We start from the raw sequence: 25,774 nt of genomic DNA on the forward strand, positions 1-25,774 counted from the left end.
GGCCCGTCGTTGGAGGTTCCGGACTGTGAAACGTCGCCAGAAGCTCTGGACTGGGAACTGTCGCCGGAAGCTCTAGACTGGGAACTGTCGCCGGATGCTCTGGACTGTGGAGGTGCACTGGAGGCCTGATGCGTGGGTCCGGTACAGGTGGCACCGGGCTGATGACACGCACCTCAGGGCGAGTGCGGGGAAGAGGCACAGGACGTACTGGACTGTGGATGGGCACTGGAGACCTGATGCGTGGGACCGGTACAGGTGTCACCGGGCTGATGACACGCACCTCAGGGCGAGTACGGAGAAGGGGGCACAGGACGTACTGGAGACCAGATGCGTGGGACCGGTATAGGTGGCACCGGGCTGATGACACGCACCTCAGGGTGAGTGTGGAGAGGAGGCACAGGACGTACTGGACTGTGGAGGCGTACTGGAGGTCTAGAGCGCAGAGCTGGCACAACCCTTCCTGACTGGATGCTCACTCCAGCCCAGCAAGTGCGGGAAGCTAGCACAGGACGCACTGGGCTGTGAAGGCGCACTGGAGACCTGATGCGTGGGACCGGTACTGGTGGCACCAGGCTGATGACACGCACCTCAGCACGCCCACTCTGCAGCGCTCTCAATGCCAGCACTTCTCTCCGGAATTTTGCGTCAAACTCCTCACTCGACTCCCTGACTGGCTCTGGTTCACTCCTCGGCTCCGCCGACTGCTCAATGTGGCCCCCCCAAAAACATTTCTTGGGGTTGCCTCTCGTGCTTGCTCCGTTGCGCTATCTCCTCGTATCGTCGCCGTTCCGCTTTCGCTGCATCTATCTCCTCCTTAGGACGGCGATACTCCCCGGCCTGCGTCCAGGGTCCTTTTCCATCCAGGATCTCCTCCCAATTCCATTCCTCCTGTACACGCTGCTTGGTCCATTTCTGGTGGGATCTTCTGTCACGATCGTCGTATGAGTGAGACCAAGGCGCAGCGTGGTATGCGTACATTCTCTTTTAATGAATGAAACACTAAACAAAACAACAAAATCAATGAACAAAACGTGAAGCTATACAAATAGTGCAGACAGGCAACTAAACATAGACAAGATCTCACAAACACAAAATGAAATGGCTGCCTAAATATGATCCCCAATCAGAGACAGCGATAAACAGCTGCCTCTGATTGGGAACCGTATCAGGCCACCATAGACATACAAATACACCTAGATAACCCACCTAAGTCATCATCACGCCCCAACCAACACAGAGAAAAACAGCTTACTATGTTCAGGGCGTGACAGAATGTCATGGATATATTGGAATTAGTGGATATATGGAGACTTAAATACCCTGACCTAGTGAGATACACATGGCGAATGCTTAATCAAGCTAGTCGTCTTAACTAATTTCTTATGCCATTCTCTCTGGCACCAAAAGTTTAAAAAGTGTTGATAGGGGACAGAATGCGGTCGGATCATCACATAATTGCATATATATTACTCTTACAGAATTTCCACGTGGGCGAGGATATTGGAAATTTTTATCAAAGCCTACTAGATGATAAATTGTTTAGAACTAGGACAGAAGAATTTATAACTGACTTTTTCAGACCTAACATAGGTACAGCAGATCCCCATATTGTATGGGACACTTTTAAGTGTGCCTTTAGAGGCCATGCAATTCAGTACTCATCTATAAAACAAAAGCAATTTAGATCAAAAGAGTCCATATTAACAAAGGAAAGTGAAGGACTAACAGTACAGTTAGATAGCAATAAAAACGGTACCATAGAGGCACAGAATAAGTTAGAGGAAAAACAAAAAGAAATGGAGGAACTTATTCAAGAAAGATACAGTGTAATATATTATAAAAATAAAGCGAAATGGATGGAATATGGGGAAAAATGCACCAAATTCTTTTTCAATCTTCAATATAGAAATGCTACCAAAAAAAAAGTATTAAAACTTGTTACAAATGATGGAGTCACACATGATTCACCAAATTATATTTTGAAAGAGGAAGTAAAGTACTTTAAGAATATGTTTTCGTTTCAGGCTCCTCCATCTCCACTAACTGAAACTAATTGTATGGATTTTTTCCCTAATAATAATGTAAAATTAACATCTATACAGAAAGACTCATGTGAAGGCCAAATTACAGAGGAGGAACTGCTTGATGCAATTAAAGCCTTTAAGGATGGGAAAACTCCAGGGCTGGATGGCATACCAGTGGAAGTATACAAAACGTTTTGGGATATACTCAAAGGACCATTATTAGCATGTTTTAACCACTCCTATATAAATGGTAGATTATCAGACACGCAACAAGAAGGTCTGATATCATTATTACTGAAACAGGACCCAAGTGGTATATATAAAGATCCAGTCCATTAAAATAATTGGAGACCTCTTGCACTTCAGTGTTGTGATGCAAAAATCCTCGCAAAATGCTTGGCGCATAGAATTAAAAAAGTATTGTCAGATATTATTCATCCTAATCAGACAGGTTTTTTACATGGACGATACATTGGAGATATTATAAGACAAGTACTGGAAACAATAGAATACTGTAACGATTGTCGTCTGGAGAAGGAGAGGAGGACCAAGGTGCAGCGTGGTAAGTGGTCATATTGTTTCATAAAATACGAAAACACTTGACAAACAACAAAAACGACAAACGAACAGTCCTGAAAGGTGAAACAAAACACTAAACAGGAAACAACCACCCACAAACAAAAGTGGAAAAACAGGCTACCTAAATATGGCTCCCAATCAGAGACAACGATAGACAGCTGCCTCTGATTGGGAACCACACCAGGCCAAACACACAGAAACAGAAAACCTAGACTTACAACATAGAATACCCAGACATAGAATACCCACCCACATCACACCCTGACCAAACTAAAAATAGAAACATACAAAGCAATCTATGGTCAGGGCGTGACAGTACCACCCCCCCCCCCCCCCCCCCAAAGGTGCGGACTCCGCCCGCAAAACCTGAACCAATAGGGGAGGGTCTGGGTGGGCATTTCACTACAGTGGCGGCTCTGGTGCGGGACCCCGCTCCACCTTAGTCTTGGCCCAGTTAGGTGGCGCCTCTGGAGCGGGGACCCTTACCGCCGACCCCGGACCGGGGACCCTCACAGCGGGCCCCGGACAGGAGGGAGACTCTGGCTGCTTCGGACAGGAGGGAGACTCTGGCTGCTCCGGACAGGAGGGAGACTCTGGCTGCTCCGGACAGGAGGGAGACTCTGGATGCTCCGGAGAGGAGGGAGACTCTGGATGCTCCGGAGAGGAGGGAGACTCTGGATGCTCCGGAGAGGAGGGAGACTCTGGCTGCTCCGGACAGGAGGGAGACTCTGGCTGCTCCGGACAGGAGGGAGACTGGCTGCTCCGGACAGGAGGGAGATTCTGGATGCTCCGGAGAGGAGGGAGACTCTGGATGCTCCGGAGAGGAGGGAGACTCTGGATGCTCCGGACAGGAGGGAGACTCTGGCTGCTCCGGACAGGAGGGAGACTCTGGCTGCTCCGGACAGGAGGGAGACTGGCTGCTCCGGACAGGAGGGAGACTCTGGCTGCTCCGGACAGGAGGGAGACTCTGGCTGCTCCGGACAGGAGGGAGACTCTGGCTGCTCCTGACTGAAGCCCGTCGCTGGAGGCTCCGGACTAAAGGGCGTCGCTGGAGGTTCCGGACTAGAGGACGTCGCTGGAGGCTCCGGATTAGAGGGCGACGCTGAAGGCTTCGGACTAGAGGACGTCGCTGGAGGCTCCGGACTAGAGGGAGACGCTGGAGGCTCCGGACTAGAGGGCGTTGCTGGAGGCTCCGGACTGACGTCCTTCGTTGGAGGCCTCGTGCCATAACTCCTCACTGGAGGTTTCGTGCCATGGATCCTCACCGGAGCCTTCGTGCCATGGATCCTCACCGGAGGCTTCGTGCCATGGATCCTCACCGGAGGCTTCGTGCCATACAACATAGAATACCCAGACATAGAATACCCACCCACATCACACCCTGACCAAAGTAAAAATAGAAACATACAAAGCAATCTACGGTCAGGGCGTGACAAATACTATGAAATATCGGGGACACCAGGCCTGGTTTTCATAGCTGATTTTGAAAAGGCTTTTGATAAAGTACGACTGGAGTTTATATATAAATGCTTAGAATATTTCAATTTTGGGGAATCTCTTGTAAAATGGGTTAATGTTATGTATAGTAACCCTACGTGTAAAATAGTAAATAATGGCTACATCTCAGAAAGTTTAAAACTATCTAGAGGAGTAAAACAAGGTTGTCCACTATCGGCATATCTATTTATTATTGTCATCGAAATGTTAGCTGTTAAGATTAGATCAAACAATAATATTAAGGGATTAGAAATCCGTGGCTTAAAAATGAAGGCGTCATTGTACGCTCATGATTCATGTTTTCTTTTAAAACCACAATTAGAGTCTCTCCACGGCCTCATAGAGGATCTAGATACTTTTGCTATCCTCTCTGGATTAAAACCAAATTATGATAAATGGATATTATTGGATCACAAAAAAATGCTAATTTTACATTACCATGTAGTTTACCAATTAAATGGTCTGACGGAGATGTGGACATACTCGGTATACAAATCCCAAAAGAAAGAAATGATCTCACTCCAATGCATTTTTATCGAAAGTTAGCAAAAATAGATAAGATCTTGCTACCATGGAAAGGAAAATACAAAAGTTATACTTAAATCCAAACTGGTTCTCTAGTAAATTGGTACGAATGTCTCATCCTATGTTCAAGAAGGGCCTTTTTCCATTTATTCAGATTACACCTGCTCACTTCGGTTGTTTGAAAAGGAAATAATCTCCAAAATATCTTTATTTTTTAAACAAGCCTTAAAAATTTGGTTGCGATTTAAGTTTAATCCACCTGAAAAGGCAGAAGAAATAATACAACAAATATTGTGATTAAATTCAAATATACTAATTGATTAAAAAAACTGTATTTTTCGAAGACATTTAAAAAAAAAAAAGGTATAATTTTAGTGAATGATATCATAAATAGGACTGGTGGAGTTATGTCACACATGCAGCTAACACAGACATATGGAAATGTCTGCTCTGCCCAAAATTACAACCAATTAATTGCAGCACTACCACAAAAATGGAAGAGGCAAGTAGAAGGGGAAAAAGTAAGGAACTTGTATGTCGGCCCTGTATTAAAGAACATAACTGGTTAAAGAAAAGTGTGATAAATGAAAACATATACCAATTTCATTAAGGACCAAAAAACTGACAGCTGTGCCATATAAATTGCAAAATAGTTGGGAAGAGATTTTCGATGTACCCATTCCATGGCACATGGTTTATGAATTGATACGCAAAACAACGCCGGATACAAAACTTGGAATTTTTCCATTTAAATTACTATACAAAATTCTTGCAACTAATAGTTATATATATGGGGGATACAATCTTCCCAGCTCTGCAGATTCTGCTGTGAGGAGGCAGAGTCATTAGATCATTTATTTTGTTATTGTCTGTATGTAGCTCGTTTTTGGTCACAGGTCCAGGAATGGCTGAAGAATTGCAACATTTGCCTAGAACTAACGCTATAGATAGCAATACTGGGGGATTTGAAAAGCCATAGTCAATCAATCAATAATATAATAATTATTTTTGCAAAATTGTTTATTTTTAATTTACAATCTGTAGAAGCTATGAGAATAGAAAGGTTCAATTATTTTGTGAAGCATCACAGCACAGTTGAAAAATATATGGCAAATAGAAATCCGAAATGGATGGTGTTGAGAGATAGATGGGAGGGGTTGAATGGAGCTGAAGGGTGGGACTAATATCAATCAATCAATCAAGTTTATTTTATATAGCCCTTCGTACATCAGCTAATATCTCGAAGTGCTGTACAGAAACCCAGCCTAAAACCCCAAACAGCAAGCAATGCAGGTGTAGAAGCAATGAAGATAGAAGATAAACAATGTAAAACATACGGGATCTGTAAAATGTATATAGGTTCGGAACTTTTGTGAAATAGCACAGTTACAAATAGAAATCAAACTGGATGGACATCAGAAATAGAGGAAGGACTAAGAACAAACAAGAGAGAACTATTGTAAAGTAGACGGTGTCTGTAAAATGTGTATAAGATGTATAAATTGAAGGTAAAAGCCGAAGTGTTTATTAGTTTACTCCAATTGGGGGATCGGTGGTAGGGTTTGCGGGGAATAATAATAAAGGTATATTCTTTAAAAAAGTATGTATGTCTATATAGGTATGTGTATGTATGTATGTGTATATGTATGCATGCATGTATGGATATATTTACCCCAAAATATATGGGGGATTGGAAATAATGCAGACAATTACATTGATGGAAACAACATTCTTTCCGCAATATTAAGCTGATCCACCCCTTAAAGAAAAAAGAAAAACTCATCAAAAAGCCCCCACCCCATGGCCCAACAATTAAAATGAGTCCGATGTGCTCCTGATAGCACACAGGGTAAAAAAGGAGCAGGGCCCAGGGGGCAGGACATCTTAAATATACAGTATCTGGATTAGCTTGGATCTGCATGAATATTCAAGCTAGATGCTACCTGAACAAGACGAGCCTTACATTAAAGAAATGTTATGAGTCCTACACTAAAGACCTTTTATGAGCCCAAGCCCAAAAAAGCCCAAATGATTATGCCTTTATCCAATACATATGATAGGCTATACCGCACATTACACTCTACAGAAAAACTGAAAAGCACATAGATGTATGCTCTCGGGGAAATAAAGGAAACAAGCTCCAGTAATATTTTTGAGTGTGGACTGTATTTATGTACTGTATTGTATAATGGACTGTATTTATGTACTGTATTGTATAATGGACTGTATTTATGTACTGTATTGTATAATGGACTGTATTTATGTACTGTATTGTATAATGGACTGAAATTACACACTTCTTTCAAACCATGAAGAATGTGCAATGCTAGTGCAGGACATGCAGCCTACAAATGTATAGGCTAGAGAATTTATTTACATTTTGAGTAATAATAGGGCCTATTTTACATTTTAATAATTAGTAGGCTGATGCATTAACTTTTCATAATATTTCCCCACATTTTGTGCGTACTAGTCTACCTCCTACTTTCTCTATTGTTGCTTCATTCCTTCCTCGCTCTCAACAGTTAAAGGAAATATGTTTTGTTGTCCTTATCTTCATTATTGTAATGGCATGTTTGAATAATATAGTAGACTACCAGAGAAGGATGCAGGCGGCTTTCACTTCACTAGGATTGAATGGTAATGGGTCTGAATAAATAACTGCTATAGCCTATCACCATCGTGCGTTCTCTTCCTTCTATTTAACATTCAGCAAACAAGAGCAAGCTTGCATCCCTCTTTGAATAGTCTCTTAGTATAAGTAATGCTGGAAAAAATGGCCAACAAGCTATTCTAGCTTTTCCTGGGACTCCACAAAAGTTAAGAAGGAGAGAGGCCAGAGGAGAGCAGCTGTGTAATTGCCGAAAGAGAATGGTGAACTGTCCAACAATCTTGAGGACGATCTATTTTAGATGCAATTTGAATGGAATTGATTGAAAGAGAGAAAGGCTTTAACAAAGAGTGCTCGCCTCCGCACTGATTTAAAGCAAAGATATTCGAGTGATAGGCTGTTTTAAAATTCTGCAGATGCAAAAAAAATATGTTTATCTATACAATAAGGTGACCCCGAAAGCCAGATGGAGATGTGTAAATTAGCAACACATTCATAATAATCTATCATTCAGATGTATTAGGCCTAATATTACTGTACCATAGGCTATGTTGAAGCAAATTTCCCTGTCTCAAGAAAAAAAGTTACCAGCTGATGAGATGATACATGCATTCATTGTGAACTATGCTCCATACAGCGCTGTTTGCCCCCACCCTGAGCGTTGATTATTGATCATGCAGATAGGAGAGCACAGAAGGCCGTAGATAAGCCATATTTAGACATTGCATATAATTTAACAGTTCCATTTCACATAATGCTGTTCATAGAAATAATGTATTATAATTCACCGGTTTCTCACAGTTTTTTATCCCGGGAAATGGGAGTGGGTATGGGTGGGAAATCTCGGTAACCCGGTTCCTGCTATTAAACCCCAGTATAGACATGAGAAGATCTGCTTATAAAAAATTATTAATAGTTCAACTATTACAGTAAGCACACACACACACACACACACACACGCACACGCACCTGTCTCCATGGGAAGTGACACAATGGGAAGTGGGAACCCCCTATGGACAGCTTTACCACATCAAATATTAATGTTGGGATTCAATTCAACATTTAATCTACTTAACAATTATGAAATACACACACACACCACACACAGTCAGTGTCTCACACACACGCACACACACACACACACACACACACACACACACACACACACACACACACACACACACACACACACACACACACACACACACACACACACACACACACACACACACACACACACACAGGCAACAAAAAACATGGTTTTACATGACCCCTTAGATAGTAGTGACAAGGATAACACTATGGTCACATTAGAATGAATCATTGAGAGGAGGATGTATGCGCTGGTTTGTGAGTGTATGGGTGTGTGTTTTGGACTCTTACCATGGCAGTGCTAGGGGGAGGCCACAGCAGATGTTCCCCAGCTCAGTGCATCCTTGGTGGGCTTGGCTGCACGTCCAGGTCCCCTGCCTGCCCTGATCCTAGATCCTCCGGAGAGAGAGAGAGAGAGGATCTCTCACACTGAGACCTGCCCACCTGCTCACAGCAACGCTGCCAACATACACCGACACCCTGCCCGCTCTATGCCAACTACAGTGCTCTATGATAGACTTGGTTAGAGCAGGAAGGGCAGAGGGAGAAATGGACAGAGACAAAGAGAGACAAGGTGATAGAGAGAAGATAGATATATAGACACTCTCTGCTACATCACAACTGCTCAGACACAGAGTCCATGTCTTTCTATCCCACAAGTCTCTTGTCTGTCCACTTCCCATCCAAACAACAGAGGCAGCGCATACTAAGCTACTCTGAGAATTACATTTTGTATCAAGCAGTGTCTGCTACCTGTATGTTGTTACACCCCTTACAAAAAAATATTTCCGTTTTGAAATTGCAGTTAAAGAGCAGTAACTACAGCCGACTGTAATATTTTGGACGCTGCACTCTGACTGTTAGTTTTAGGACAGAACATCGGGAGTCTGTCTACTGGATACACAGTCTACCGTTGTTCTGTCCCAAAACTATCTGACTGTAATCTTTTTTCTACTACTGTAGTAACTTGTGAAGTGTTAAGTAATAACTGTGTAATAAGTAACACAACATACTGTATTATTTCAGTAACTTAACAGTTGTTAGAATGATTTTTTTTCATATTGTAGCCTCGGTAAAGATTTGGTAAAAATACACAAAACAACTGAAACAGCTGGAGAGTCAATAACAGACTACAATACAGTTGATATCCTGCCTGAATCTGTGTACCTGCCATGGCTTTAAGCAGGCGAAAATATTAGATTTAGATTAGATGAGTTTATTAGTCACATGCACAGGGCAAAATCAGCATGTCACTAACAGGTCATTAAGAAATGACTATCGGTGCATTGAGTTTGATAGTTAGCTAGCAGGGTAGCCTGGATAACTAACGTTAACGATGATGCAACTTACCTTACTTACTCTGTTAGAAATCACGGAATAATTGAGAAAAATATGCATTTAGCAACTGTCAACATTAGGATAATGAATGTATATTTTTTTAAAGTTATTTGTTCCTCTGATCAGTATCTTCCTGACTCTCTCACTCTCTAACGCTAGAAGTTTTGTCCCAGAAAGTGTTCCGTCAGACCACAAACATCTGGGTCGCAAAATATTTAGAAAAATACAACTCCCAACTTTCAATTCTTCTAACCTCCAAAGAAATACGACATACTTGTAGTTTAAGCCTAATTGGGAATCATTGCTAAAGAAAATTACAAAACTACTACTCCCATAAACCACAACGTTAAACACGGAAAGATCGCTCACGTTACCGTGGTCACCCATCCGTTTCCTGCCTCAGCAGCAGAGTTGTGTCTAGAGACAGGGAAGACCGAACAACACCATAACCTCAACCAACTCTACAATGAAACTACCACCAATAGTATCCTCTCTCGAGGTCGGCTTCTTCACGATACTGCTGGTAAGGAACTTCAATTGGGCTTCGACAGCTAACTTACACGTCCTCGTATTTCAAGTGCGGTCGGTCCGGTTTCACAAACAGTTAGCTAACATTAGAATTATGGGCATTCGTTTTTCAAAGTGATAGCTACTTTTGTCAATCACAAATTAAAGATGTATTGAACATGAATATAGTCTTTACATTACTGTACCTAGCTAACGTTAACTGGCTAAAATATCTAGTCGGCAAACCAGGTTAATTGAGATCAGCTAGCTGGCTAGCTAAGCTTGGTAACGTTAGCTAACTGTTAGTTAGCAATGTAGAGACATGAGTCATGACCCTCCTTTTCTGTGATCACTCGCCTTACTCTGCCCTGTTATGTTAACTAGCTAGCTAACGACTGTGCAAGTCCAAATCAGTATCTTATTCTAGATGCATGGTGAATCTTAAATCCACGTATCATTGATTGTGTGAGCTAACGTTAGCTATCAGACTTGGCTATATTTGCTGTTTGTTTAACTTACCTAGCTAGCTAGCCAACAGCTAATGTTGTAGTTGTCTTGCTTGCTAACATATGTAGCTAACTAGCCAGGTCGTGGGACGGTGCCACAAGTTAGTGAATTTAGCCATAATCGTGTTGCGGAATGATGGAGCCGGTTGGCGAATTCCTCTGTTGTGGCTCATTCCTATTGGCTGACAACCCGGAACTGATCAAAGCTCTATTTTGCTGCTCAGGATATCGGCCTATTACAGTGTAAACTTTCTTTACAGTCAGTCAGGGATTTAAACTGTCATATACTTGTTAATCAGCACGATTCATAGCTTTTATAATGGCTTCTAATCTATAAACTGGAAGATGTCTAGAAAGTATCTACAAATATGTCTGTATTCATTAAAAAAAAATAGGGAATAGGCCTGTCTCGTCACCGTCACATACTTAAACCAGAGACAGTGGAAACATTTAATTACTGAAATATCTCTTGTTAAACTGAAGCTGTTGTCGCCCAGCAGACATGCAGACGAGTGTCACAGCCAGGCTGCTGTGAGATGACATCACTATACGCAATACCACTAGTCCTGTATTAGTTGACCCCAGAAATAGTGTGTGTACATTTTGTACATACAACCACATCCGCCACCACTCAGCCTTCTCTCTCAAGTGCTATATTACAGTGCATATTACAAACCACAGTAAAGACAGCTTCTCCTGTTAACACTGACTGTCACCTTAAACGCATACTGTACATACATACACAGTGCCCTCTGTAATTATTGGGACAGTGAAACATTTCTTCTTCTTTTGGCTTTACACTCCAAAAGTTTGGTTTTGAGGTTATTTCATTTGAGGGTATTTTCATCCATATTGGGTGAACTGTTGAGAAATTACAGCACTTTCTGTACATGTTCCCCCCATTTTAGGGGACCAAAGGGCAAATAAAATGTTATTTGTCACATGCGGCGAATACTTAAAAAATGTAAGTAGAGCCGCACACTCTAGGAGCTCAGATGCAATAATTTAATAACCTCATATTCAACGTTTTGACAGACAAACTGTCTTCAGCAGGGTATAATCACAAACACTGCGGGGTGTCAAAGGACACACACACAGGTGTCTGTAATCATGGTGTGGCCTGATATCATTGGTTCATTCTCATATATAAAAATAACATACCAAAAACATGAATGGATAGCATTCCATCTTAGATACAATTTGCCTACCTAGGCCTACAAAACATTTACAATAGCAAAATCACAAGAACGGCTTCAGATCAAAGTCTACGTTGAAACCAAGAGAAGCAAGGGTCTTTAAATTAAAGATCCAGGCAGCCTCTCGTTTTAACAATAAATTGTCGAGGTCACCCACTCTCCTAGGGAGGGTGACATGTTCGATGCTGATATAACGTAGTGACATGCGCCGAATACAACCGGTGTAGACCTTACTGTGAAATTCTTACTTACAAGCACTTAACCACACAACTACTGATCACTACTACTGACTACACCTACTGACCACAACAACAAAACAACTGACCACAACTACAGGCCACAATCATACAACTACTGATAACAACTACTGACCAAAACTACCGACTACAACTACTGGACCCCGCAAAGTATCACCACAACAACACAACTACTGACCACAACCACACCATTACTGACCACAAAACTATGGACCACACAACTACTGATTACAACCACACGTTTACTGACCACAACAACACAACTACTGACCACAAAACTACTTAACGCTTCTGACCAAAACTGAAACCACAAAAGATACTGACCAAAACTCCTGATCACAACCAAATAACTGCTGACCGCAACTACTGACGACACAACTACAGATCACAACTACTGACCAAAACTATTGACCACTACTGACCACAACTACTGATCACAACTACTAACAGCACCAACTAAACTGACCACAACCACAAAACTACTGACCAAAACTACTATCCACAAGTACTGACCACAACCACAAAACTACTGAACCACACATCTACTTATCAAAACGGCTGACCAAAAACTACTGAACCACACATCTACTTATCAAAACGACTGACCAAAAACTACTGAACCACACATCTACTTATCAAAACGACTGACCAAAAACTACTGAACCACACATCTACTTATCAAAACGACTGACCAAAACTACTGAACCACACATCTACTTATCAAAACGACTGACCAAAACTACTGAACCACACATCTACTTATCAAAACGACTGACCAAAACTACTGAACCACACATCTACTTATCAAAACGACTGACCAAAACTACTGAACCACACATCTACTTATCAAAACGACTGACCAAAACTACTGAACCACACATCTACTTATCAAAACGACTGACCAAAACTACTGAACCACACATCTACTTATCAAAACGACTGACCAAAACTACTGATCACTATTGACCACAACTGCTGACTAACTACTGACCACGACCAAAAAAAGAATCACCACAACTAATGAACCTCCCTACTACTTACCCAAACTATTGATAAAAATCACACAAGTACTGACCACAACTACTTACAGAAATGACTGACCATTACTGAACGTAGGGACATGTGCCGAATACAACCGGTGTAGACCTTACCGTGAATTGCTTACTTACAAGCACTTAACCACACAATACAGTTCAAGAAATAGAGTTAAGAAAATATTTACTCAATAAACTAAAGTAAAAAAAAGTTACACAAGATATTTACATAACAATAACAAGGCTATATACAGGGGGTACCGAGTCAATGTGCGGGGTACAGGTTAGTCAAGGTAATTTGTAAAGTGACTATGCAAAGATAATAAACAGAGAGTAGCAGCAGTGAAAAAACAAAGGGCGGGGGTGTCAATGTAAATAGTCCGGGTGGCCATTTTATTAATTGTTCAGGAGTCTTATGGCTTGGGGGTAGAAGCTGTTAAGGAGGCTTTTGGACTTGGCACTCTGGTACCGCTTGCCGTGCGGTAGCAGAGAGAACAGTCTATGACTTGGGTGACTTTAGCATTTTGGGGGGGGGGGGGGGGGGGATATTTGTCCATCTAACTTTCTCACTCATCATTATTCACGATTCATTCAGGATTATCCGTAATCATGGTAGCATCCACATTAATGTAGAAGTGTTTAGAAACATATTCTATTCTTATTTTCAATTAAAGCAACTCCAAAATTACACACTACATTATTTACCATTCATTTCTATTGGGCACAAAATAATCTGAAAATCAACCAAAACAAACAGCAAATGCATCCAACAAATGTGTAGAGTCACAAGCTTGATGTAGTCATTGCGTGCTAGGAATATGGGATCAAATACTTAACTTTGTAATACTTTAATACACATATAAGTGAATTTGTTCCAATACTTTTAGTCCCCTAAAAGGGGGCGACTATGTAGAAAAAGTGCTGTAACTTCTAAACGGTTCACCCAATATGGATGAAAACACCCTCAAATGAAAGCTCACGATCTGCACTTTAACCCCACAGTCATTGCTTGATTTCAAACTGTTGGAGTTTACAGCCATAAGAAGAAAACATGCTTCACTGTCCCAATAACTACGGAGGGCACTGTGACCGTGTCTCTCGTCTTAGAATACACACCTTTGAAAGCTACTTAAGAGGGTGTGTCTTCCACCACACACACCCTGCTGTTTTTGGATGAGTCAAACGACTGATGTTAGATAAAGCTTAGTTATCTGAATGTTATCATTGACAGGATGCTACTGAGACACTGGTTTAGAGGGGTTCCCTTAGTATTAATACATGGGAAAGTCCAGGCCATGCTTAACTTAGCCCCAGTCTATATCCTAGCCACAGCCCTGTCTTCTGTCCTAAGCTCAACTATCAGTCTAGTGACTGGCTCTTGTTGCTGTTTTTGTGTGAAGTTATGGTGGTAGCAGAGAATTGGATTGCGCTGTCATAGGACTCGGAAATGCTTGCTGAGATACAGAGAATTACGTTTGATCTTCCAGGGAATGTGAGACTCGGCGTAGTAGAGCATCTCCAGTAACACCACTCTCCATCAAAGATGGTGGATGAATGAAGATGTCTTACTCAGGCCGTTTACCATTGGAAAAAATTGTCACAGTTCCAATCTGCTTAAGGGGTGGCTATCCCATACACACAAATGCGATAGCAGCTGGGTCTGGTCTGCTTAGTTCATGGACTGTATATGAACCAGAAAATATTATGCAATGTGATATCTCACTTCTACTTCTTTCTCTGCCTCCGTGTCCAGTGTATGACACTGTCCTGGTCGCTCTAGTCCATGGGGAAGTTTGACTTTGACCCTGAGAACAGAGTCCTCTGTTCCACATCACCTGTGGCGTCAACGTCCATCAGAGAACTGAGATATCTGGATCTCAACAGGACTCATATGGATCAATTCTAAATAAATAATAGAAAGGGAGGGAGCCAAAGAGAAAGACAGATTGTTTCTCACCTGTTTGCCTGGTCTGGAAACAGCAACAAGGGAATTAATGGAAACAATAGGACAGCAGCTTTAGAACTTCCTCCGTTAACGCTGCAAACACTGACTGTCTAGTGGTTGTTTTTGGACTGGGCTCATGTCACATCTGTGTGAGGGACAGGTTCTAGCCATATCATCACCCTCATTAACCCTTTCTTCTCCGGCTCTAGGTGACTGGTCTCTCCACTCCAGGCCAGGCTGAAATTACCAGTCTAGACACAGGAAACATTGAAGACATCCTCAGTAAGACATTGTCTGTGACAGGGTATAGAGACATCTCTGTGGTTCTCATCTATCCCGCTTTCTTTTTCCATCTCATCTATCCCGCTTTCTTTTTCCATCTCTGTGTCATTTCCTCCCTCTCGCCATCCTCTCTCCCTCTCTCTATCATCTCTCCCTGTATTGCCCTATCTTGTGTTGTCTCCTTCCTCAACGCCTCATGGCTGTTTGACTGTATGAATAACACTAATGATTCACCCACGAACCTCCCTTGTCTATGAGTATGTGTAAATGTACTTTAATTCCTGTGTGTTTGACGTTGTTGTAAAACAGTGGGTGTAACGTGTTTTTTTCCTCACAGACAATGCTGGAGTGGCGTTGGTTAATTTCTATGCAGACTGGTAAGTGTGTTAGTTCTCCTGTGAACATTTGTCCTCTCCTACTCAATTGTCTGTTTGCACACATTTTCTTTGTGTCCACATCAGTTGTTTGCCGTGTGTGTGTGTGTTTAATGAATTAGAATTCCAACATGCTTTAGTGGCATCATGGCTGGAGAGTAATGCAATGTGGCCAAAGCAATTACAGTATGACAGTTCCTCCAAAGGGTAACAATATCAAATCTAATTTGGATAAGCAAATGATACCCACATTCTCCCCCCTCTCCTCCCAGGTGTAGATTCAGCCAGATGCTCCAGCCTATCTTTGAGGAGGCATCGAACATCGCGAGGGAGGAGTTTCCTGATGTCACTCAGGTGGTGTTTGCGCGCGTCGACTGTGATCAGCACTGTGAGTGACACGCTCGTACACACACAGGATTTCAATCCATAACATAACTTTTGGTTTTCCTAAACTCTGTAAAGTAATCTGATTACTTTTAGTTCATTTTACGTTACTTTCCCCTTAAGAGGCGTTAGGAGGAGATAAAAAATGTATGTTGCATTTTACTTTATGGGTTATGTAGGCTTCTTCTAAACCATTGCTTTCTACTTCAATACAGATAATCATACGATTAGGCTATATCTTTACATTAAAATCCATAGTCGGTCAGATTCCCGGTCGTTCCAATTCATGTAATTCTCTTGATCTTCAAGAATAGGATATAGCAATATAGATAAACCAAATTGTTTAACCTGAGCATGACCCTAAAACCAAGGACTTATTAGCCTACTCTGTTTATGATTTTGTTGTCATTGAGGACTGATTGGGCTCATTGCTTCAAGTTGAAAAGGAAATTCTGCTCTCATGGAATGGCATGCTTTGAACACTAACGAAAAGTGTGTGTGTAAAAATGAATAACATATGCTACATTTGCTATAGGCCTATTGTTTAAGCTTTTGTTGGTGACACTCTGATATCTCTATCATTTGCTATAGGTCTATTGTTTAAGCTTTTGTTGGTGACACTCTGATATCTCTATCATTTGCAGCTCTTTAAGTTGATCAGAAGTGTGCGGGTTTGAGCATGTGTCCAATAGGCCTATGGACATATTTTTTTTCATCGGCATGAATTAGATAGAGCAATAAAAGCCCCACTTGTGGTCTTGTTAAATGAAACTTGTTTTTGATAGCATGTGGAGCACAATACCATGGAGGATTTTAGAATGGAGGCGCCTCCTCAAACGTTTATTCCACAGACTGATCCACACTATGCAGCTGCAAGAGCGCATTTTTCACTGCCTGTCCACTGGTCGCAAAAACATTGATTGATAGGCAGCTTTAACTTCTTCAATTCAACCATTATTGGGTTAAAATTCACATGTTCGTTTGCCACAGCCATCCCCAACAACCACAATCCGTGAGGATAGCTAAATGAGAGAGCAGCAGTGTGATTCACATCATTGCGCTGTGTAGATATCAATAACACTAGGAGGTACGACATCCTTACCTCCAAGTGTTTATTCAAGTCAAATGTATCATCTTTGGATGCCAACAGCAGTCAAATCAAAATCACATTTTATTTGTCACATTTTTTGTAAACAACAGGTGTAGAGCCACTGCCTGTTCACCCCGCTATCATCCTGAAGGCGAGGTCAGTAAGGTGCATCAAAGCTGGGACCGAGAGACTGAAAAACAGCTTCTATCTCAAGGCCATCAGACTGTTAAAACAGCCATCACTAACACAGAGAGGCTGCTGACTACATACAGACTTGAAATCATTGTCAACTTTAATAAATGGATCACTAGTCACTTTAATAATGCCGCTTTAATAATGTTTACATATCTTACATTACTCATCTCATATGCATATACTGTATTTTATACCATCTATTGCACTTTCCCTTTGCCGCTCGGTCATCGCTCATCCATATATTTATATGTATATATTCTTATTCCATCCCTTTACATTTGTGTGTATTAGGTAGTTGTTGTGGAATTGTTAGATTACTTGTTAGATATTACTGCACTGTCGGAACTAGAAGCACAAGCATTAACATCTGCTAACCATGTGTATGTGACCAATAACATTTGATTTGATTTGATAAACTAACAGTAAAAGGCTTACTTGCGATCCCTTTTCAACTATGCAGAGACAAAATAGAAAACATATATAATAACACAAGGAATAAATCCACAATGAGTAAGGATAACATGGCTATATACACAGGGTACCAGTACTGAGTCGATGTCCAGGGGTACGAGGTAATTGAGGTAGATATGTACATATAAGTAGGGGTAACGTGACTAAGCAACAGGATATGTAATAAACAGTAGCAGCAGTGTATGTGAGTCAAAAGAGTTAGTGCAAAAAGGGTCAATGCAGATAGTCCGGGTAGCTATTTGGTTAACTATTGATCAGTCTTATGGCCTGGGGGTACAAGCTGTTCAGGGTCCTGTTGGTTCCAGACTTGGTGCATCAGTACCGTTTGCCATGCGGTGGCAAAGAGAACAGTATATGATTTGGGTGACTAGAGTCTTTGAGAATTTTTATAGGGCCTTCCTCTGACACTGCCTTGTATAGAGGTCCTGGATGGCAAGGAGCTCGACCCCAATGGTGTACTGGGTCGTACGCACTACCCTCTGTAGCGCCATGTGGTGGGATGCCAAGCAGTTGCCATACCAAGCGGTGATGCAGTCAGTCAAGATGCTCTCAATGGTGCAACTGTATAACTTTTTGAGGATCTGAGGGCCCATGCCGACTCTTTTCAGCCTCCTGAGGGGGAAGAGCCGTTGTTGTGCCTTCTTCACCACTGTGTTGGTGTGTGTAGACCATGTTATTACCTTATTGATGTGGAGGAACTTGAAGCTCTCGACCCGCTCCACTACAGCCCTGTCGACGTGGATGGCGGCGTGCTCGGCCCTCTGTTTCCTGTAGTCCATGATCAGCTCCTTTGTCTTGCTCTTAATAAAGCCTTCATTTGTTTGTTGCAGTCGCACCATTAGAAGGACTGTATGCTACAAAAGCCTATTCCTGCTCTTTTCCTGCAAACCATCAAAATGCATTTGTTGGTCATCATAGTGGTCTTTGATTTGTGGTCCAACAAACTTAAACTGTTTTTTCAATGCTGATTTGAATGTCGTTGAGAAAACAGAAAGGTGTCATCATCCTTTCTGAATTTAAAAGTAATCCTAGAAGTGGGATTTTTCAAAAATCTGTAATTTGATTACAATATTTTAGCTGGTAACGGATTACAGTTCGTTTTTTGTAATCAGTTACTCCCCACACACACACACAGACGTTTGATAGGCACATCCTTTGAGATAAAGCAAATTAAAGGGAATTATTGATGACCTGCAAACCGTTTGAAGACTAATGACAAAACTGCTGCTGCCTGTGAAGACTGGAGCTTAGAGACACCCTGCAGTGAGACTGACACCTGCCAAACACACAGCACTATGAGAATATTTACTCTCAGTGGGGGGCAGCTTTCATCTGAGGGATCAGGGGCTGACTGACGGCTGTGTCTTTAGACAGCTTTAAACACCCTCTATCTGTCTTTTACTCTTTCACCTTTTTTCCATCCCCGTTTCTATCCATCCTTTTTTCTGATTTTCTCTACCTGCCTCTTTTCCTTCATTCCCCTTTCCTTTGTCCGCCTTTCTCCCCCTCTACCTCATTCTATATTAAACTCTGTCTTTATTCACCCCTCTCTCCCGCTCTCTGTCTCTCTAGCTGACATAGCTCAGCGCTACAGGATCAGTAAGTACCCTACGTTGAAGTTGTTCCGTAATGGGATGATGATGAAGAGGGAGTACAGGGGTCAGAGGTCAGTCACAGCCATCGCTGACTTCATCCGCCAGCAGAAGGTTGATCCCATTAAAGAGATACACAGTCTGGAAGAGGGCAACACTGTGGATGTGAGTATCAGGCACACACAAGTCAGTGTGTTGTTATCCAGTGTGCTATCAGTGTGTTGAAAATGTAAAAGGTGTGCCTCAGGGATCTGTTCTAGGACCATTCCTAATCTAAATATTGAATAATAATAATCATTTATTACATTTGTACAGCACTTTTCATTATACAGAATAATCTCAAAGTGCATAAAAGTAAAAAATGTAAACCAAATAGAAGAAAAAAAAGACAACTATACAGGGCAACTGACAAAGAACACAGCTGACGGGACAATGACACCAAGGACCTATCAACAGAAAGCCTCCTAAAGATTTGAACATGACTGTCCTCAAAAATGAATTGGTACTGAACCAGGAAATATGTCTCTCTCTCTCTGCAGAGGGACAGGCGTAACATTATTGGTTACTTTGATCAGAAGGATTCTGAGAACTACCACACGTTTGAGAAGGTGGCCAACATCCTCCGAGACGACTGTGTGTTTCTCGCTGCCTTCGGGTGAGTCAAGCCTCTTCAAACCAACCTTAGGGTCTACGAAACATTTATAATATAGTTTATATGTTTTTGGTCTGGCATTTGAGTAATCTTTTAATCTTTCCTTTCCTCTGTCCCTCCAGTGACGTGTCCCAGACAGAGAGGTTCAGTGGTGATAATGTGATCTATAAACCGATGGGGGAGACTGTTCCTGACATGGTGTACCTGGGCTCACTAACCAACTTTGACCTAACCTACGCTTGGGCGCAGGACAAATGTGTCCCTCTGGTCCGCGAGATCACCTTCGAAAACGGAGAGGTGCGTTCTCTCTACCTCTTTTTCTTCTCTCAGTTTGATCCAGTCTAAATGAATTCATTTAGGTTTTGGGCTAGCCCCGGTCTACACACCGCTGGGAGTCGTCTTCCAGGTCTGGCCTGGCTTCTTCCCCTACAGCAGCCCCACCATAATGTTATCCTGTCCTTATCTCTTTGCTCATTCATTGTCATATGAATAGAGGGGTGTGCTTTTCCCATTGTTACTTGGCCTGGGATGGCATCCACCGACAGCTACGCCATTTGCCGACAACAAGGCATAGACACACACACCTGAATCTCCCACTGACCCGTTAAGGCTTCCGGATGCTTCCCAGCCGAAACAGTTTCTGAACAGTTTGTGCATACATTACATTTTGTGACGTTTTTGTTCATTTTGGACCCCGGCAAGGGTTTTATCTGCTGTTTTGGGCACACTATTTCTTTTCTTGAGGCAATCCGAAGTCGGTAGCCAAAGTCTACGCCCCCTAGTCACAGATTGGTCAACGGTAGGTATTCTTCAATGAAGTGCCTGTTGTCATTCAACGAGATGACCCGTCCTCATACTACACCAAACATCTTAGTCAGATGCAAAATTGCGCAACTAAGATCTCCTCTGCAAAAATGTCAACATTAATGACAGATTTCTTGAGTTATCTTAGATTAACTCTGACTATTGAAGAAGTGTATAGGGGCGTCTCAAAATGGACAAACAGTACTATTGCTTTTTTTCTCATTTTTCAAGCGAAGGTCTTTTAAGGGAGTATGCGAGCCCATCGTTTGGTTCGGCTCGGTGCCAGACGAACTGAAGCATGCTGACGCCTTCACTCTTCTTCCTCTTCCCTGTGTGTATGTGTGTGTGTTCCAGGAGCTGACTGAAGAGGGGATCCCATTCCTCATCCTGTTTCACGTGAAGGAGGACACAGAGAGCTTGGAGAAGTTCCAGCACGAGGTGGCACGCCAGCTCATCAGCGAGAAAGGTAGTGTGTTTGTCTTAAAAGTCTGTTTGTGGCCCAATCACCTGGGGAAATAACAGGGTGTGCCACAGGGTTCAGTGCTGGGACCATTGTTTACTCTCTCTCTTTGTTCTATTTATTTGTGTTGTGTTTCATCCCAGCCAGGGACAGAGTTGCATTATATTTGTTAGATAACTGTACTATTATAGTCATGGTAATATCTTCTTAATAAATAATATAAATTATATTAATTACTATCCCCTCCTGCCTAGGATCTATAAACTTTCTGCATGCGGACTGTGAAAAGTTCCGTCACCCACTGCTGCACATCCAGAAGACGCCAGCAGACTGTCCTGTCATTGCTATAGACTCCTTCAGACACATGTATGTGTACCCTGAGTTCAGAGACATTGAGTAAGTACAACCTCTCTACTTTCTTTCACCTGTCTCTGGTTGAATTTTATTTTTATTTTTACCTCTTAGCCATTTGGCCAACTATTTGGGGCACCTTGAGTGGTTCTCGACCGGTTCCAACTGACATTTCTGTGTTCAGCATGCTCTGTGTATGGCGCAGCATCAGTTAATGTGCACTCTGTGAAAGGTCTGGTTGTCCCGCTTCGAACGCCGTCTCCGATGACCTGCAGTATGTGAAATCTGACACATCATTTACATGGAGAGCGACACGTCACATTTTCTGGCCTGTCCAGACAAAGGATAGATTTGCTCTGGCTGTGGAGCTCGCAGCTACAATTGTGATACGGCTTATGGAACGTTTGTCAGACCATGAGACATTAATTGTTCATCCAAAAGTATATATTTTTTAAACTTCAAGGGGTCTTACAATTCAAACTCAAATAGTAAAATGATCCTTGGTATTGCTTTCTTAAAACCAAAAAACTATAAACGCAACATGCAACAATTTCAAAGATTTACAGTTCATATCAGGAAATCAGTCAATTGAAATTAATTCATTAGGCCCTGATCTATGGATTTCACATGACAGGGAATACAGATATGCATCTGTTGGTCACAGATACCTTAAAAAAAAGGTAGGGGTGTGGATCAGAAAACCAGTCCGTATCTGGTGTGACAGCCATTTGCCTCATGCAACGTGACACATCTCCTTCGCATAGAGTTGATCAGGCTGTTGATTGTGGACTGTGGAATGATGTCACACTCCTCTTTAATGGCCGTGCCAAGTTGCTGGATTTTGGTGGGAACTGGAGAACGCTGTTGACATCATCAAACTGCTCGCACACACAACGCCATACACGTGGTCTGTGGTTGTATGGCCGGTTGGACATACTGCCAAATTCTCTAAAACGACATTGGAGGCAGCATATGGTAGATATTTTAACATTCAGTTCTCTGGTGGACTTTCTTGTAGTCAGTGGCCTTTTATTGTACCCAGCACAAGGTGCACCTGTGTAATGATCATGCTGTTTAATCAGCTTCTTGTTATCCCACGCCTGTCAGGTGGATGGATTATTTTGGCAAAGAAGAAATGCTCACTAATAGGGATGTAAACACATTTGAGAGAAATAAGCTTTTTGTGGGTATGGAACATTTCTGGGATCTTTTATTTCAGCTCATGGAACCAACACGTGTTGCGTTTTATATTATTATTCAGTGCAAACCCCCCCAGTTTAGACAGGACTTAGACTCTTATGGGTTAACAAATCAATAATGAATGATCTTTGTGATGGTGTTTATTTAATGGATTTTAACAGTTAAATTGTGGTGTTTGTGTCTTTTTGTTTTTACATAGTCTACAGTTACATAAACAAATGACAATGCTATTGTTTTTATTTGAAATGCATTTTCTTTTGTATTTTGTTACCTTCAAAAACACAACCACGTGATTATTTTTGCGATAGCATATATGAAGTGTATTTATTAGACTGTTAGAATGTTGATGTCCAAAAGGCTTGTCATTGGCTTGAGGGGTTGTCCCTCGAGGCCAGGCTTTTCTAATGTTCATTTGTGTCTGACTTGAGTGACAGTATTTGAGATGGCTCATTATCGTTGTCATTAGATTATTTAGATCTGTATGTTGAAAATCTGCATTTGTCAAATATAATACATTCCATTACACACACACACACACACAGTCCACAGATTATAATAGAAATGTCACACCTTCTAGATAATTCTTCTATTGACGGCCCTGGACACCGGAGCTAATGTGACATGACTTGGCACGTGCAATTAGTGTTAACTAATCGAATGTAATTTCATCTAATCTATTTTACCCCCCATCTAAGCCCCTCCCCCACCACTCCCCCTATCACCTCTATGATCAGACAGACAGAGCCCTGAGGTCTGACACCCGCTTCAACTAATTACATTACATCACATTCACTACCTCCTCCTCTGGATGTCTGTGGCTGTGTTTGCGTTCTCCCTCCCTCTGTCACCGAGATCAAATTATTTCATTAGCTGTGTGTGTGTGTGGTGTCTGCAGCCACCTCTGACATGCAGAGACAGCTTTGATATGGGACCAGCTCTGATGTGATATCAGTTTATGACCTTCTGTCATCAACCACACTTCAGTAATGTCATTGGTAGACCTAATGATTATATTAATGTGTGTGCGTAGGATCCCTGGGAAGCTGAGGCAGTTTGTTCTGGACCTCCACTCTGGGAAGTTACACAGAGAGTTCCACCACGGCCCAGACCCGACAGACAGCACACCTGGACAGGTCAGAACACCTCACAAGCATACTAGTACACCGTCATTATGTGTGTATAAAACGGTGTCATTGCCGTAGTAGAGGGAGGTGTGTGTATATAAATGTGTTATTTCATCAGGAGGAGATCGGTGAGGTGGCCAGTAACCCACCAGAGAGTTCCTTCCAGAAGTTAGCCCCCAGTGAGACGCGCTACACACTCCTCAGGGACCGTGATGAACTGTGACCGCAACGACTTTACCACAACCCTGACCTATGACCCACGACCCCATGGCATGCCCCTGAGTCCGTGTCCAGAGTCAGGACAGGCCAGCGGGGTGGGACAGCAACACCCCAACTTACCCCCAACACCCTTAATGGAGAGAGGGGATAAGGAAGAGCAGAGAGCAGGTTAAATCCATGACAGCCGTGTTGGAAGAACCTATATTTTCATAACTCTTACGTGTACAAGTTTTTATTTTAGATAAAAAGGATGAAACCAGAAGAAGAAAATGGTGGGGGGGGGGGGTTAGGACAAAAAAGAAGCAAAGCGTTTTAACTTTTATTTTTGGAGCTTGTAAATAATAATAGTGCTTGTGCTGAGTGAGCGTTGGTCTGTGTCATCCTGATCTAAATTAAAAACAGATTACTTTAGGTTCAAAAACATGTAGCACCCTTTTTTTCCCTTTTTTTGACGAGTGAGATCCCTTGCTCCGGTTTTTCAGTCTCATTACGGTTCTTATCTGTGGGTAGTCCAGCTCAGTCCCGTTTGGGTGAGAGAGGGTTCTGGTCCTGGTCCTGGAGGACTACAGTGTCTCAGCTGCATCTCAATAGTTTACCCTCCTCGTCTCCTTTCCTTTATTTAAACTGACGTGAAAGCATATTTCTGGCAGGTATCCACCATGCTGCTTCCACCTATCCTATGATTTCAAATAGGAGTAATGAGAGGAGACGAGGAAAGGAACACATTGTAGAGTATTGAGATGCAGCTTTCTTCTCCCTGGTACTAAACTCATGCAACTGATTGGCCAGAGAGCCTATTCACCTAAGTCACGTTCAGGATGCACAAAATGTTTAGAAACAATGGAGGTACTACCATAAACTGTCCAAGAGTTAAATGTTTGTTTCCATCGTCAGTCAGAAAAGCATTTTCTCCCTTTTGTACTTGAACGTGCCCCAGATCTGCAATACTGACTCAGACGGTGGTTCCTAAAGGCTGAGAGGTGTCAGTCAGACACTGCTGCTCTAGAGGACAGGAGGGGAACCTCACACTGAAGGAGAAAAATCAGACTCTGGGCTGCATCTCAATCCTCTACAGTAGCTTCTTCTCTATCTGCACTGGTCTGACACAGGCCAGGCCATGCCCACTTAGCAACAAGTCCAGGTGACAGCAATATGGAAGAAGCTGACCTGGAAAGTATCCTTATTTCACCTGTCACTCAAATCAGTTCAGATGGAGCAATGAAAGGAGACAAGGAGTATTGAGACGCATGTTGTGTGTTTATTTATAGTACTGTGTGTACAGTCCCTCCCTAGAACCCAACTGTACCCTAATCTGACCAGTCACGGAGGGAGGGAGGTAGGGTTAAAGGGGGAGAAATCTCATTTCTAAATCAGTCATCTCGGAGAGGGAGAAAATAAAACAAGTAAATGAAACCATTTTACAGGATGTTGTGTGTTGAGTCTGTTTGTTCAGTTCTACAGAGAA

At 42.2% G+C, this 25,774-nt stretch overlaps 1 protein-coding gene and 1 long non-coding RNA gene across 3 annotated transcripts in view; one reads left to right on the forward strand and one right to left on the reverse strand.

Moving 5' to 3' along the window:
* LOC129844167 (uncharacterized) overlaps positions 1-10,111 on the reverse strand; it is a 23,210-nt gene extending 13,099 nt beyond the window's left edge. The window contains exons 1-2 of one of the 2 annotated variants that reach the window (XR_008757925.1): positions 9,679-10,111; positions 8,620-8,724 (exon numbers count right to left, since the gene is read on the reverse strand). This is a non-coding gene — a long non-coding RNA (uncharacterized LOC129844167). The remainder of the gene's footprint in view (positions 1-8,619; positions 8,725-9,678) is intronic. The other variant, XR_008757924.1, reaches the window with a different exon arrangement.
* Positions 10,040-25,735, forward strand: LOC129844165 (endoplasmic reticulum resident protein 44-like). The gene is made up of 11 exons (XM_055912581.1): positions 10,040-10,189; positions 15,321-15,393; positions 15,731-15,770; positions 16,040-16,155; positions 19,480-19,664; positions 20,039-20,154; positions 20,274-20,448; positions 21,310-21,421; positions 21,670-21,811; positions 23,997-24,099; positions 24,209-25,735. The coding sequence occupies exons 1-11, from the start codon at positions 10,133-10,135 to the stop codon at positions 24,311-24,313; spliced, it is 1,224 nt and encodes a 407-aa protein (XP_055768556.1). The 5' UTR covers positions 10,040-10,132; the 3' UTR covers positions 24,314-25,735.
* The last annotated feature ends 39 nt before the right edge of the window (positions 25,736-25,774 follow it).

The sequence above is a fragment of the Salvelinus fontinalis genome, unplaced genomic scaffold, assembly GCF_029448725.1.
Source record: "Salvelinus fontinalis isolate EN_2023a unplaced genomic scaffold, ASM2944872v1 scaffold_0186, whole genome shotgun sequence".
Taxonomy (NCBI): domain Eukaryota; kingdom Metazoa; phylum Chordata; class Actinopteri; order Salmoniformes; family Salmonidae; genus Salvelinus; species Salvelinus fontinalis.

Bases quoted from the DNA above. Each gene is read 5' to 3' on its own strand.
- LOC129844165 (XM_055912581.1), top strand. From the start codon at position 10,133: ATGAAACTACCACCAATAGTATCCTCTCTCGAGGTCGGCTTCTTCACG. The intron at 19,665-20,038 runs GTGAGTATCAGG...CTCTCTCTGCAG, and splicing joins AAGAGGGCAACACTGTGGAT to AGGGACAGGCGTAACATTAT. The intron at 20,449-21,309 runs GTGCGTTCTCTC...TGTGTGTTCCAG, and splicing joins TCACCTTCGAAAACGGAGAG to GAGCTGACTGAAGAGGGGAT.